A 15,485-nucleotide genomic window follows, 5' to 3' on the forward strand; every position below is an offset into this window, starting at 1 on the left:
ATATAAATCTTCTTCTTTCATTTCAAACCTTGATGTACGTTCATTGATTAAAATGTATAGGGGTGCGTCAACAAAATTTCAGCTCAAAGAAGTCATTCAAGCATCCAGAAAAAAACACGTGTATTATAAATTTGAGATCCTTAGAAAAATTAGGAGGAACATCTAAAAACTCAGCAATAAAATACTTTGGGACTACGAGGAAAATGCATTCTAGAACAATTTCAAATAAAACCAAACTTAGGAGAAATGTTCATTTCTGAAAGTTGCCTTCCAGTTCTCACGTTTCCCTGTATCTGAGGATACTAAGTGTAATTCCTCAGCACAAGATGAGTAGCAGACAGTTTACAACACTCACCCCGAGAGCATGGAGACGCACTAGGGGAAACAGATACTGCTCTGCATGTAATAGGTATTTCAGAGGTAGTGAAAATCAGGCAGCCATATTGGCATCCTCCCCTGCTTTATTTATTTATTTATTTTATTTATTTGCGAGAGAGAGAATGAGAGACAGAGAGCATGAGAGGGAGGAGGGTCAGAGGGAGAAGCAGACTCCCTGCTGAGCAGGGAGCCTGACATGGGACTCAATCCCGGGACTCCAGGATCATGACCTGAGCTGAAGGCAGTCGCTTAACCAACTGAGCCACCCAGGCGCCCCTCCTCCCCTGCTTTAAACTCTGACATACACAATGTACATACACAAAACCTTGGTTGGCATTTTCGTTAAAAGCTCCCAGGATGGTATACAACCGTGTTGCTCTTTGGTGTAAGATGTTCTTCAAGGGGAAGACACCCATCTTCAAGATACCAAATCTCCTTAAACTAAGCCATAAATGTAATGTGGTCCCAATAAGAATAACAAAAGGACTTTTGCAGGATTATAAGCATATTTTAACATTAACCTATCAAAGTTAATGTTTCACACTCCTAGGAAAGAGTAAACATGCAAGCAGAGGAGAAGAAAATTCTGAAAATGAAGAGCAGTGAGGGTGGATTAGCTTTCTCAGATGTTACAGCATATTATAAAGTGATGATAATTAAAACGGTGTGATGAGTATGCGTGAATAAATTGACAGATTAACAGCAAACACTATGGAGCCTAAGAATAGGCCCAGAATACATCCATGAACACTTAAGAGGTGAAGGGATGGCATTTAAAACTATCGGAGAGAGTGGGGCACCTGGCTGGTTCAGTCGGTGGAGCGTGCGACTCTTGACCTCAGGGTTGTAGGTTCAAGCCCCACGTTGGGTGTAGAGATGAGTTAAAAATAAAATCTTAAGGGCGCCTGGGTGGCTCAGTTGGTTAAGCGACTGCCTTCGGCTCAGGTCATGATCCCAGGGTCCTGGGATCGAGGCCCGCATCGGGCTCCCTGCTCCGTGGGAGGCCTGCTTCTCCCTCTCCCACTCCCCCTGCTTGTGTTCCTGCTCTCGCTGTCTCTGTCTCTGTCAAATAAATAAATAAAATCTTTAGAAAAATAAAAAAATAAAAAAAATAAAATCTTAAAAAAATAAATAATCCCAATAAATAAAACTATTGGGGAGAGACAGATGATCACAAAAGGATGTTAAGCAACTGGAATAAAAGTTATTACACCAACATTTCACACCTCACACCAAAATAAATTCCACAAGGGTCAAAGACTTCAATGTGGATGATAAACCCATTAAGGCACTAGAAGAAACCAGATGATAATGTCATTTTATTTATTTTTTAAAGATTTTATTTTTAAGTCATCTCTACACCCAATGTGGGGCTCGAACTTACAAATCCCGAGATCAACAGTCACATGCTCTTCTGGCTGAGACAGCCAGGTGCCCAAGGAGGATAATTTTAATAATCTTCACATGGGGAAGTTCTTCCTAAGAATGAAACAAAACAAAACAAAAAACCCTAGGGAAAGAAAACACACTTAGCTTGACCCATGGGTGAATGGCTGGGAGCCTTCCAGGCCTTTAGCAAATATAAAATCCAGTGAAACAAAGAAAGTATTAGAGTCCTGGGGGTCAGCGACTACTGATCCTTCTGTCACCTCCTGCCTTAGAGCACGGCCCCTAAGTTCTCTCCCTTGGCTCTGCTCCAGTGAATGGATGTCGGGACTGCACCAGCCACCAGACATGCAGCACGGAGGAGGCCCACAGTGAGGGGGGATGAGGCCCACAGTGAGGGGGAGCTCATCTTGACTTTTTTAAGTTGAAAGCAATAAATCTGTTCTTGTTTAAGTGGCAGATGGACTGTTCCTTGGCTTTTGGCAAACTTTTCAGGGAAAAATGAACCCATATGGTCTGGAAGGGGGAAAAAAAAATAGGGCAACAACCAAGATCTGGATCTAACTGCTTAGCTAATCACTTAGCAGTCGGCCAGAAGTCATGGGCTGGAACAGGACGACGGGGACTTCCTGGAAAGTCTCACCCACCCTGTCTTCAGCGCTTTACCTGGGTTGACTCATTTCCTTTTCACAGCAGCTCTGAGACGTGAACTTAGATAATGTGTCCTCACAGGCTGTCCTGTCATCAAAACATATGGCATTCTAGGTCATAGGAATTTTATCTATAGTATCATCTACTCATGAAAAATAATTTGTGTTACAACGAGCCCCTCTCGAAACTCACAGATCATAGTGTATGTGAATGTCTACATTTGTTCCCTTAGTCAGCGTTTTGTGACTCTGCGAAACCACCTTGTCTTCCTAAAGGTACATAGCAACAACCCACAGTTATATGTATCCGGGAGCGCTGCAACACTGATTTTCCTGAAATAAACGCAATGTCCACTTATCCTGCTCCTCTCATTCTTCTTCCTCCCTCTAAATCAGTGTTTCATTTACCATCGGCAACCTCTAGCCTGCGCAAAGAAAGCAAGTAAGACAAAGCAAAACGAAGCAGGGGTCCTATGCAAAACTGAGGATAAAATTTCAGCCTAATGAAGAGAGAAGACTGAAAAGGTTAGGAAAGACAGCTCCGTGGAGTCAGGACATGTATCTCCTGACTCCCAGTCATGAGTTACTCACAGTAGGCAAAGACTAAAAATAGGGCAAACTCACTACACACAGACACTGGGGTTTAATTTAGAAATTGCTATGTTTTTGTTTTTGTTTTTTTCTCTTTGCACCACTGACCTCTCCTAAGATTCTCCACCATGAGAAAGCAGGCAGATCCACTGAGAAACAGCATCATGGAGCCTAACAACCACCACCAGGCTTAGGAGCCAGACCGTGGGACATTCTAATGACTCCATTGTCTTCCAGCCTGTGAACCTGGGGCTTAGGACTTGTGTCTCCAGCTTCAGCTTCCTGGGACTCATATTGCACATGATCAGACTAAGCATCTAGGAACTACAGAATATTGGACATAATGTAAGTTCAGTGCCTGACACCGTAGGTGATAAAAAATGAAACCTATTATTACCAGCAGATATTTTTCTAAATTATCTGTCGAGTCTTTTTTTTTTTCATTCCTCAATTCATTGTATGTGTAAGGAAATTCCTACGGCACTGAACACGACTGCAAGTGTGTGCTAACTGAAAAAAAAAAAAGATTAGCTATTTCGAACATACAGAAAAACATTGAAAATAACATACTGTCACCTATGTGTGTATCCGTCAAGAAAGAGTGCCACCTGGGCGCCTGGGTGGCTCAGTTGGTTAAGCGACTGCCTTCGGCTCAGGTCATGATCCTGGAGTCCTGGGATCGAGTCCCGCATCGGGCTCCCTGCTCGGCAGGGAGTCTGCTTCTCCCTCTGACCCTCCTCCCTCTCATGCTCTCTCTCTCATTCTCTCTCTCTCAAGTAAATAAATGAAATCTTAAAAAAAAAAGAGTGCCACCTGTGTGTTTTAAAACTTTATATAAAACGGTTATCAGGTGGTCCATATTATTTTATAGCTTGCTGCACCCTCCCCCTCAGCACTGTTTTTGGGACTTAACACATGTTGATATTTTTTTAAGCTTTGTTATTTTAAAAGCTCTAAAGTAGTCAATTGTAGGTACCTGCCATAATGGGTTTCTGAATTCTCTCACTGTTGGAGATTTAGATTGCTTCCAGTCTTTCACTAGTACAGAGAATATTGCAACAGACGTCCTCCGTATACCTGCTTCTTTCAATACCTGTGGGAGGCTTTCTCTAGGGTACAATTCCACAGCTCCAGGGGAAAAATCACTAGATTCACAAAATAGCCCCATTTTCAACATCACTCGCTACTGCCAAACTGTGTTCCGAATGGTTATAGCATTTTATTGTTGCGGCTTGCGGGGGGGCGGGGGGCAGGGGGGTGTTGTTTGCTTTTCATTCTTTATTGAGCTGTATCTTAGACACCATAAAATCTACACATGCAAAGTGTACAGCTCAGCAGACTTAGTATATTTGCACAATTGTGCAACCTTCACCACAATATAATTTCAGATTCATGTTTTTATTTATAAATAAAGAAATCTGTAAAGCTGGTTATGCATCCTGGCCGTGGCCACAAAAATCCCCGGGAGGAGCTAGTCGGCCGAGATTTCCTTGCTTTAAACCTGTTGTTTGAGGAGGTAACTGGCAGGGACATTCCCAACTTGATTATGAAGAAGAAGAAGAAAAAAATTCTTTAAATGCAGGTTCCTGTTATTTGCTTAAAAAAGCATTCCTATTTATTCACCTCGAGTAAAGTGACTCAGAGCTAACTCTATTTGAAGACAAGGAGAGGAGTGTGATTCCAAATGAAGGCGTTATTCACCACCCCCTAGCAGCCCCCCAACAATTCTGGCTCATGCCAGAAAGGGAGGGAGGTGTGAACGGAGTACGGATATTGGAGTAAACAGTTGTGAAAGCTAGTGCATTGGCAAAGAGAGCAACTCTCTCTTATTTCTCTCCACAGCTTCACTTGTTGGGCTTTGGATCAAGTAATTTCCAATGCTCTGAGTTATTCGTTAATGGCACATTCAAGTATTCTTTACTCCAACTTGAACTTCATGTATTAACAACGTGGATTGCCAAGTAGGACTTAGAGGACACATTTCTTTAAGAATATCGTTCCTAGGCAGCCATGGAAGATTCAAAATCGAAAGCGTCTCTCTCCTCGGCGGCATCTCATGAGAAACCTCAGGTTCAAGGACAACGTCCATTCTCTCTCGCTAGTTCATTCCCGTTCGTCCCCGGCTTAGGGAGATCCATTTTCAGATGCTCTGATTTCACTCCGTCAAGTGCCTGGCAGCTTTCTGAAATTTCCTCCTTGCCCTTCCGACCTTCCCGCAAGTACGGAGGGACAGTCACGTTCTGGGGATGGCCCAGCAGCCGGTGGCGGCAGACCGGGCTACGTGCAGGAGGAGAGGCAGGGACACGGGACCGACCGCCCAGGGCAGCTGAGGCCTCAGCCACACCCACCATCCGCAGCTCACACAGCCCTGCCATCAGGGCTCCTTTGGGTTTGGGATGGGATCTGCACAGCTCGGCTTGGCTCGGGGAGACAAGGCCTGCTTTCTCTTTAAAATCTGCTCCCTACGAGTTGCCAGGGTTCCAAAAGTAGGGTTGGGGGCAATCCTATCTGCCCTCCCCCCACCCAGCGTCCCATCTTACTGTAGTAGCCTGGCTAAGTGGGAGGTCCTTCTGTGTTCCACGTGCATTATTTCACTGAATCCTCAGAATCATCCCACCCTCCAGGTATTCTTAGCTCTGTTTTTAGATGAGGACCCTGAGACCCAGGAAATGAGGGGTCTCGCTTAAGATCACAATTTATCGAGGGAAAGGGTGGGGGTCTGACTCCACAGCAGTGGGCTTCAGGGGATGGGGGACGGGAAGCAGGAGAAGGGGTCCACTGGGTGCAGGTGGAAATTTTTAAAAATAATAAAATCTGCGGTGCCTGGGTAGTTCAGTTGGTTAAGTGTCAGACTCTTGGTTTCAGCTCAGGTCGTGCTCTCAGGGTCGTGGGATCGAGCCCCACACTGGGCTCCATGCTGGGCATGGAGCTTGCCTGGGATTCTCTCTCTCCCTCTGCCTTTGGCCCTCCCCCTGCTCTCCCCCAGCTGTATAAATGAGCAGCCAGGGTACTCTGAGGGGGCTCAACCGGGACACTGAGGACGGCAGGACCAAAGGATGAGAAGATCCTGGGTTTTTCTGTTTATTACTGTGGTAAAATATAAATAAAATTTACCATTTTAACCGTACACTTCAGTGACAGTAAGTACATTCCCAATGTTGTACAACCATTGCCACCATCCATTTCCAGAAACTTCTCATCACCCCAAACAAAAGCTCTGTACTCACTAGACATGACTCCCTATTCTTCCCTCCCTCCAACCCCCAGTCACCTCTGTTCTTCCGGTTGCTATGAATTTGCCTGTTCTAGGTACCTCATAGAGTCCTATATATAATATTTGTGTTTGGCTTTTGCGTCTGTTTTTTTTTTTTTTTTCCCACTTCACATGTTTTCAAGTTCATCTAATGTTGGAGCATGTATCAGAATCTTCTTTTTGAGGTAGAATAATACGCCGTTGTTTATAAGAACTTGGGGGTTTTATTCATTTGTTTGTTTTTAAAGATTTTATTTATTTATCTGACAGAGAGCAAGAAAGCACAAGCAGGGGGAATGGCAGACCGAGAAGTAGGCTCCCAGGCTGACCAGGGAGCCTGACTCGGGGCTCGATCCCAGGACCCCGGGATCATGACCTGAGCTGAAATCAAGAGTTGGATGCTTAGCCGACTGAGCCACCCAGGCGCCCAAGAACTTGGGTTTTTAAAGGACACCTTGGAGTCACCATACCTTAGGGAACCTCTTGTTAAGTTAGAGAAGCCTACCTTATGGTGTGGGTCACGTGGCATTGGGTTTCTGTTTCCTGCATCTGGAAGAATCCTAACAGGCCTGTTCGGCACAACCCAGGCCCTTCTGTGAAGCTCCAGGGTGGGCAATGAAGCCCAGAGAGTCCTCCACGTGGAAGCTCTCCAGCATGCGGCACAGTGTTACAGAATTTCCGTGTGCATGTAAATCTGATCTACACATACGTACACACACACAAACATACAACCAAGGCTGCACCTTGACTTCTTGTCATCCTCGGTATAGTTATTTGGTAGTTCTTTTTACAGCAGTTAATTACAACATACACAGTTATTCAGGACTTCATATTTTTCTTCATTACAAAAAATGTATTTCACTCCAGATTGAAGGAGACGCTGTGCCTGGTACTCTGTGGAGGAGTACAGATTAATGCCTTTTTTTCAAAATACTTTCCCACAGTCTTCCCTGGAGTTGGAAATAATCAAGTGTAGTCAAGGGTAATGAATAGAAACATTTATTTAAAAAACACCATCCAGCATCCATGGCTCCCACTTTGGTAGTAAGCAGGAAGGGTGGGTTAATGTTTTTTTACTATATGAAATTGGAGATAGATGAAGCCGCAGAGGGGGAAAAAAAGCGTATTATTAAAACTGAAAAAGAAAAGTGAGTAGTAAGCTACTATGATAGAAAGGGACTTTAAGCAAATGTCACCGCACAATGAAAACAATCTCTTCTTCAAGGAGTACTATAAAGTAGGAGGTTTGACTTACTTGCAGGATTATGGGAAAAGTTCCTCGCAGAACATTCGGTCATGGCTATGAAGAGGTGGAGGCAGAAAGATGTGAGCAGACCCCAGGACTAGGAGGAGACACGAAGTGAGGATAAGGAGAAAGAAACATCAGGCAGAACGTCTTTACTCAACAATCCCTACAAAAAATGTATTTTAAAAGAATCTGATTAAGCAAGTATTGTAATTCAGTTTTGACTATGAAAACGTAGCAGATAGCATCGGAAATCAATTATGCCATCAACACATTAGCATATCCTTTCATTGGGAGCCTATCTTAAGCCTCCTGCGACTTATTATACATCACATTACAAAATTGTTGTTTTTTCGCTTGTTCCCTTTTCTGGTGCCTAGTTGTTCACATTCTGAGAGAGGACAAAGGCCCTTTAGAGCTCCATCAATTCAAGCCTTTCATGTCACAGATAACGGAGAAGATCACATTCAGCCCGAGCAGCAGAGACTGGACAGGAACCAGGTCTCCTGGTCCCCAGCGGCCGCTCTGCTTGTTACAACATGACGTGACTCGCACTCCAGCCCGTCGCCCGTCTGTACCTGAGGCCTCTCCCTCAGCTGCAGGTGAGCCAGGAGGGCATGAAGGGACAGGACAGGGCTGGGTAGGCCTCTGCGGGAGGCTGTGATGTGGCACACAGAACGCGTCTCCTGCTTCCATCCTAAGTCTGTGGATAATCTACGACGTACAGACGCGCACACGCTGAGGCTACTCTGATCACCGAGCTGAGAAATACTTCCTGGGTAGAGCCCTGTGAGTGAGAGGAATTTTTTAAAGGCTGCCCTGAGAGAGATGAAGGAGAACACCGAGCCAAGGACACACACGTTTCAGAAACCGTGCGCATGAAGCCCTGGTTACGGATGACCTAACAAGAGCTTGAGGCTCTAGGGGACCTCAGGACAGGGCTCCCTGGAGTCCCCTAGCCACAGCGCCACCAAATGGGTGGCTAGTCAATGGTAGGCACTGTCTCCAAATCCCCCAATTCCAGCAGAAGGAAAAACAACAGTCGATCGGTGTCTTGTAAAGCGCCCCACCACTCTCGCATCGGCTTTTAATTTCGTAGGCATCATTACTCAACATTCTGAATGTTCTCGTCGGGGCCACGAGACCAGCCACTCTCCCCTGGGGCGCTTCTGAGAGGGGCCTCCCAAGGAAGGGCGGTCAGATCTCCTGGGGACCTTCTGTCCCACGTGTCCTTTGCAAACAAATGGAAGCGTCATCATATCTGTACAGCATCTCTCACCGAAGTCTGTGTTCAAGGACTGACACAAGGGATGCAAATGAAGGCTATCCTTTGTGACACGCATGGACCCAGAAAAGGAAAAGAGGAATGTTCTCGAAGCTCGGACAGTCTCAAGTTTATCCGAAATATGGAAAAGTACTTCCAAAGTCTACGTGGTGTCCCGCAGAAATGTATCGTGCTTGAGCGCCTGGGTTTGCGTCAGCTTCTGTCAACTTCTTGCCAGAGCTGGGCCTTCTTAAGCGGAGACGAGCGGTGGCCTTTGCCAGACGAGAGCCAGCCAGCCGCGTGTTGGGGGCTCCATCTCAGGAGAGGGCCTGGTGGCGGCCACTGCTTCGGCTCTCCTTCCACAGAGCCTGCTGGATCTGATACACGGACTCCTGGAAGATTCTTTCGACTTGGGTGGGGAAGCCCCGACTCTCTTCCTCCAGGGCATTGATGGTCCGCAGAGCGAAGGGAGTCCTGTCGCGGGGCAGGGGCTTGTGCAGGGGCCGCAGGGGGATGACCGAGTTGTACTTGTGCTGCCTGTTCACCGAGTTCATGAGCGATGTGTAGAACTGGAACTTGCACCAGGTGTCTCTCAGGAAGTTCTCGGTCAGTAACAAGATGGTCCACGCAGACCCGTTCACGGCATCGTCCAAGTTCTGCAGGTGCTGCCGGCCGCAGGGCATCTCGGCAAAGATGATCCCGGGCTTGATGCCGAAGTCGTTCTCCAGCACATTCTGGACTCTGAGGGCCTCGTCTGTGTCGTCCTCCGCGTGCAGGATCACGAACTTGAGGAACACCTCGTCCTCGTCCTCATCCTCCTTCTCCGACATGTCTCCCCGGCCCTCGGCTCCCTCGTGCTCCCCAGCGGACGCCAGGGCCGCGGGGCCAGGCTCAGCCAGATGGCACAGGGAGAGGTCGTCGGGTGTCTTGGAAACTGATTTCTGGCGTCTCTGACTCATTTCCACCCCAGGGCTTTTACCCCAAGAGAGAGAGATAGGGCAGGGGTCTATTTTAGACTTCCCGACACCCATCATAAATATCTGAGGCAGAGGACGAGAGCTTTACTTCTTTCTCAACATTTCTTTTCATTCTACAAAGAGAAGAAATAACAAAGCGAGCGAATGTTGTGAATGTCATCCAAACATTACAAATGGAAAAAAAAATATTTTTTCATTCAACCTGAAAGCCTCAAAGAGATCATAATATAGAGGTCCTGAGGAAGAAATGCCAATCGGATTGTGGGGAAAGGAAACCCCTCGTCTTCTATGAGCTTCAGGAGGACTACCACGGGTGGTCAAGGGGGAGAGGAACAGGGAGTCCCTTTAATGGAACAGGAGACCATTGGAAATCTGACATGGTATTATAAACCTCCAGAATAAAGTCAACTGCTTTGGTATTTGAGTAAGACGAGACGGTACCATGCCAGTCTGTCCCTATGGAGTTTAAATCCAACTTTTTATTTTATTTATTTATTTGACAGAGAGAGACACAGTGAGAGAGGGAACACAAGCAGGGGGAGTGGGAGAGGGAGAAGCAGACTCCCTGCTGAACAGGGAGCCTGATGCGGGACTCGATCCCAGGACCCTGAGATCATGACCTGAGCTGAAGGCAGACGCTCAACGACTGAGCCACCCAGGTGCCCCTAAATCCAACTTTTTCATTCTCGAGTTATCGTGTAAACTAGAAACAGAAAAGTCGAGAGCGACAGAATACTCAAATATTAAATACTCAACTTATTTTCGTATCAAACACAAATACAAAACAGAACACAAATACCAAGACGACCAGCTGGCATTTCGACTAACTCAGCACAGAGAGAAGATCTGAAAGGTCGAATGAAACAACGTCTGGGGTTCACTGGCTCGGAGCTCTTCCGCCGGCCGGGGGTCAGGCAGTGGCGTGGGGCTGGCAGGGCGATTATAGGGTCGGGGAAAGTAAGGGATACCTTTTTCTAGCTAATCCTGGGAATGCTTCAGAAAACTGAGTACTCACCTCAGGAAAAAATTAACTTCTGGGTTTGGGAGTGAAATCTGGAAACAAAGGCTACGGATCTTCTCCAGTGAAATCAACAAAGAATCATTATAGTCTATCCTCATTCTGTTATTTCATTTACTTATTTATTTTAGAGAGAGAGTGAGTGAGCATGAGCGGGGAAGGGCAGAGGGAGAAGGACAGAATCCCAAGTAGGCTCCACACTGAGTGGGGCTCGATCTCATGACCCCGAGATTATAACCTGAACTCAAATCAAGAGTCGGATGCTTAACTGACTGAGCCACCCAGGCGCCCCTCGTTGTGTTATTTTATAAAAATTCTGAAGTCAGAGTGGAAGAATTAGATCCTCTGTGAAAGAAAAGTGCTTCACTGAATCTGGTTTAAGCAAATCTTCAGCAGTGTTGTTAACAGAACCCCCAAACAGGCAGTTTCAAGAGGGATTCTTTTATCAAAAGATAGAAAATTTAGAACAGATAAATACAGGTTTCATACTTCAAAAAAAAAGGGTGGGGCTCTATTCCAGAGCTTTTAAATTTATTGTTTATGAACAAAGACCAGAGTTCAAGTCAAGAATTTAATTAGGCTTACGATCATCATGACATAGATAACACAGCTTACATGTACCAAGATAATTCAAGGTTAGAGGAAACCACTCAGCAAACATTATGAAGAACTGTTATGGGAAGAAAAGATAAGGAAAAACACAGAGCATTTCTTTCTAATGTACCTAAGGAGTGAAAGGGTTTGCTACTCCCTCTGAACAGTGAGGGGACTGCTGGCTACTCTAGTAAATGTATCATGTCTGTACTTTAAATTCTACTCCACAGTATATTATGACAGCTACCGAGAGATACTTTAAGGCATACCTCTCAAACGCTAATACATACATTCCAAATAACAAAACCGCGTGAATTTGGACTCTTCACTGGTTAAGATTCACTGCTGACTCTGTTATTGTGTTACGGAAAAAGGTGTCACTCTGCAAAGCTGAAGAAAAAAACTTCTCCTGCATATTAAATAATAATTGTCGAACGACGTATAGAATTTTTGAATCGCTATGTTGTATGCCTGAAACTAACACAACACTGTATTTTAACTGTATTATAATTTCAAAAAAATTGTTAAGCGTTCAGAAGACCCTATTTACAGTGTCAATTAAAATGTTAAACCAACCTAAGACCATTACCTTCCTCACTAGCCACTGCAGGTAAATATGCTTGGAGTAAGACAACAGATATTCATAAAAAGTGTCCCAAACTACAAACTACTAGGGTAAAATGATGTGTCAAGCCTGACTCACGGAATCTCTTGATATGAACAAAAATAAGTAACAAAAGAAGAGAACTGCAACTTTAGGTCTCGTTTTTCTTAAACACTGGTCAGCAAAAAAAGAGCAAAAGCTTCCAGAAATCTGATGGTGCTGTTCCAACCCACTCCAGAGCCCTCCTCCCCAGCCCAGAGAGAAGAGGATGAGCGACAACGTCTGGAAAACTTCCCTATAACCTTCTAATGTGGAGGCAGAGAGCAAGGAGCCGGCCACGGGAAAGAGACGTGCACAGCTGTGAGCCGGAGGGCGGCCTCTGCCGGCACCACAGTGCTTCCTAGATGGGCAGATGACCTCCATCCGGGACTGTGGTGCTCAAGGCTGGAAGGACCGGATGGCTGTGCTCCCGCCGAGCCAGACTCCATCTACCAGAGGGCTTTCCCACAACGCAAGGCAGGCATGAAAGGCTGACGGAAGGAGCCCAGGAAGATTCTGGAAGGTCCCCTCCCCGTCAGCGACAGGCAGATGCAGACTGAAAACACCTTCTTCCCCTCAGTGAAATGGAAGGAGCATGAAGGCAGCTGCTGGGGAGAGGCACACGGAGTCACTGGTCACAGGAATGAAGACATCTGTGTATACATTTTTTCATTTACTTTTTAAGAAAAGGTAGTGGCTGAAATACCTAATGACTTTGAAAACGTTGATAGTGAAAATTCTCACTTCCCCATCCCGCCTATTGCCCCCACGGCCTCCTACCAGTGACCACTTTTATTAGTTTCTTCTATATCCTTCCACTGTTTCTTTATGAATATATATCTTTTTCTTTCCTTTTCATAAAAAAGTATCATTTACATGTGTAAAAAAACACACACACCCACTGCAAAACAGCAGCGGACAGAGATTGCTTTTCCCATTAATACTCTAAGCTTAGAGCTTTCCACAGTAGCAATAACTTCTTCATTCTTCTTTACAACAAAATCTTCCACCACGTGGTTGTACCATAATTGTTCCCTGTTCTCGGATATGTGAGCTCTTCCCAGTCTGCTACTATTATGAACAATGCTGCAGAGAGCAGCTTTCTATAAAAGTCATTCCATAGGTGTACAAGTTCATTTGCAGAGTAATCTCCCCAAATGGGATTTCTACATCAAAGGACAAATGCGTTTGTAATAATGAGAGATTTGGCCAAATTACTCTCTGTAAGACTGAAACTTTTGTGTGTGGGTGTGTGTGAGTGCGCTTTTAACCTGAAAGAATGACATCCCTACCTCCACCCCTTGTCCCAGAAAAGATCTAAGACCAAAGCTGCTGACAACAGCCCCACCGAGCTAATGACATCCTCTGAGGGCAACAATTCTGTGGAAAAAAACCCATCAGAATGAAGTCCTTGAGCTGAAGTTCTGAAGGGAAGATCAACAGGTCCTAGATAAGAAGGAAGGGGAGTCCAGAATGTACTCACCTTGTATCTGGCCAAAGAGGGTCCCAATAGGATCCCCCACATTAAAGGGGAGTAAGGTGAAAAGAAGAGTATGACAAATGTGCATTCTTGGCAAGTAGCCATACAGACTATAGGAAACGAAAAAGAATATTAAGAATAGCATGCAAAAGACAAAAAAATTCCACTTTCATCAAGACTGTGTGCTCTGGGGGCGCCTGGGAGACTCAGTCAGTTAAGCGTCTGGCTCTTGGTTTCAGCTCAGGTCATGATCACAGGGTTGTAGGATCGAGCCCCGGGGTCGTCGGGCTCTGCGCTCAGCGGGGAGTCTGCTTAAGATTCTCTCTCCCTAGAGGGCGCCTGGGTGGCTCAGTTGGTTAAGATTCTCTCTCCCTATCCGCCCCCCCACCCCGTGCACACTCCTGCTAATAAATAAATAAATCTTAAAAAAAAAAAAAAAAGACTATATGCTCTGGAATCTGACTGCCTGAATGTAAATCCCAACACCCTGCTATAAAAATACTGTGTGACTTAGTCCAAGTTGCTTGGTATCTCTGTGCTTTAACTTCATCATGTGTATAAAATGGTGATAATCACAGTACCTACCTTGAGGGGTTTTATGAAGATCAAAATGGCTGAGAACAGTTCTCAAACATGTTGGCAGCTGTTACGGTTATTAGATACATAACAAGGGAGCTAAAGAAAAATTTACAGAAGCAGTGCATAGGCTCTAGGACGGGGCTACTCCAAGTGCGGTCCGGGGACAAGCGGCTGGTCTCTGATCGGTCTGGCACCAACCCCATCAGGTAAGTATGCTTTTCAGCTCAGCTGACGTTTTTCTCAGAGCAAGACATTTTCTTTCTTTCTTTTTGGTAAGATTTTATTTTTAAGTAATCTCCACACCCAACATGGGGTTTGAACTCACGACCCCAAGATCAAGAGTCGGCATGCTCTTCTGACCAAGCCAGCCAGGCGCCCCTGCAGGACATTTTCGAAGAAGAAAGTAGCATGGTTTACCTTCGGTGTGCGCTTCTTACAGTATCGTAGACAATCACTCTGAGGGGCACTGCCCTACGCCACACTGAAGAGAGTGGGTAACCAAAGAAACAAAAATATTGAAGCTGGGAGAACAGAATTACATGAAGAGAGAGACTGCAGATGAATCGAGGGTCTAACGCCATTAGGAAAAAACAGAGAAGGCAATGAATGGAATAAACATGATCAAAACCAAATCAGATTAACATGGCGGAAAGGCTTGAAAAAAATCAGAGAACATGCAGGGGCAAAAGGCCGTGACAATAAAGCCGTTTGAAAAAAATACATCGCTACAGAGACTGGAAAAAAATCAGAATAAAACCCAATGCATCTGAAATAGAAATTCAATGAATGTAACACAAAATTCAAAGATAGAACAGATTCACTGCCCTCAATCAAATGCTCAGCCTTCCCAATCACAACCAGACCGTATGCGCCTTCTGATGCAATTCGATATGTACCCAGCATAACGCATCATGTAGTCTTGCCAAAAATGTTTAGCCCGACTCCGACCAAGTCTTTAGATACAATTACCAGCTTACAGAAATGAGGAGGACGTGAGAAACGTCCATCAAGAGGGGAAGGGAGAATCAAACCGTTTGATGTCCATATCGCGGAAAACTGCTCAGCAATAGTGAGGAATTAGCTACTGATAAATGCACTGATGTGGACCGAATCCCAAACTCATTATGTTGTATGAAGGAAGCCAGATCAAAAAAAAAAAAGTACAGAATCTGATTCCATTTATATCCAAATTCAGAAAATGCAAATGGATCTACAGAGACTGAGAGCATTCCTTCAGACTTGTCAGGAGGAAGCCTGATCACCCCTCTTCTTCATAGCGTTTCCTCCTTGCCCAAATGGCATTCTTGAGAAACACGTTGCCCTTTATTTTTAAAAATTCGTGGTACTTCTAGGGCTATGTTCTAGATGCTTATGAATTCTAAAATTCAGGCTGCTCTCTTACTCGACTCGGGTCCATCCCCTCAGG

General features: G+C 45.2%; 1 protein-coding gene across 4 annotated transcripts in view; it reads right to left on the reverse strand.

Annotated features, from left to right (window-relative positions):
• Positions 1-15,485, reverse strand: part of TICAM2 (TIR domain containing adaptor molecule 2) — a 63,241-nt gene that overhangs the window by 22,856 nt on the left and 24,900 nt on the right. For all 4 annotated transcript variants that reach the window (XM_064595799.1, XM_064595798.1, XM_045891130.3 and 1 more), the window contains one exon: positions 1-9,858. This exon is cut by the window's left edge and continues 20,788 nt beyond it. In XM_064595799.1, coding sequence (XP_064451869.1) covers positions 9,086-9,802 — 717 coding nt within the window. In that variant the 5' untranslated portion in view covers positions 9,803-9,858 and the 3' untranslated portion in view covers positions 1-9,085. The remainder of the gene's footprint in view (positions 9,859-15,485) is intronic.

The sequence above is a fragment of the Mirounga angustirostris genome, unplaced genomic scaffold, assembly GCF_029215605.1.
Source record: "Mirounga angustirostris isolate CCGP_5_RB_7025 unplaced genomic scaffold, mMirAng1.0.hap1 SCAF_7, whole genome shotgun sequence".
Taxonomy (NCBI): Eukaryota; Metazoa; Chordata; class Mammalia; order Carnivora; family Phocidae; genus Mirounga; species Mirounga angustirostris.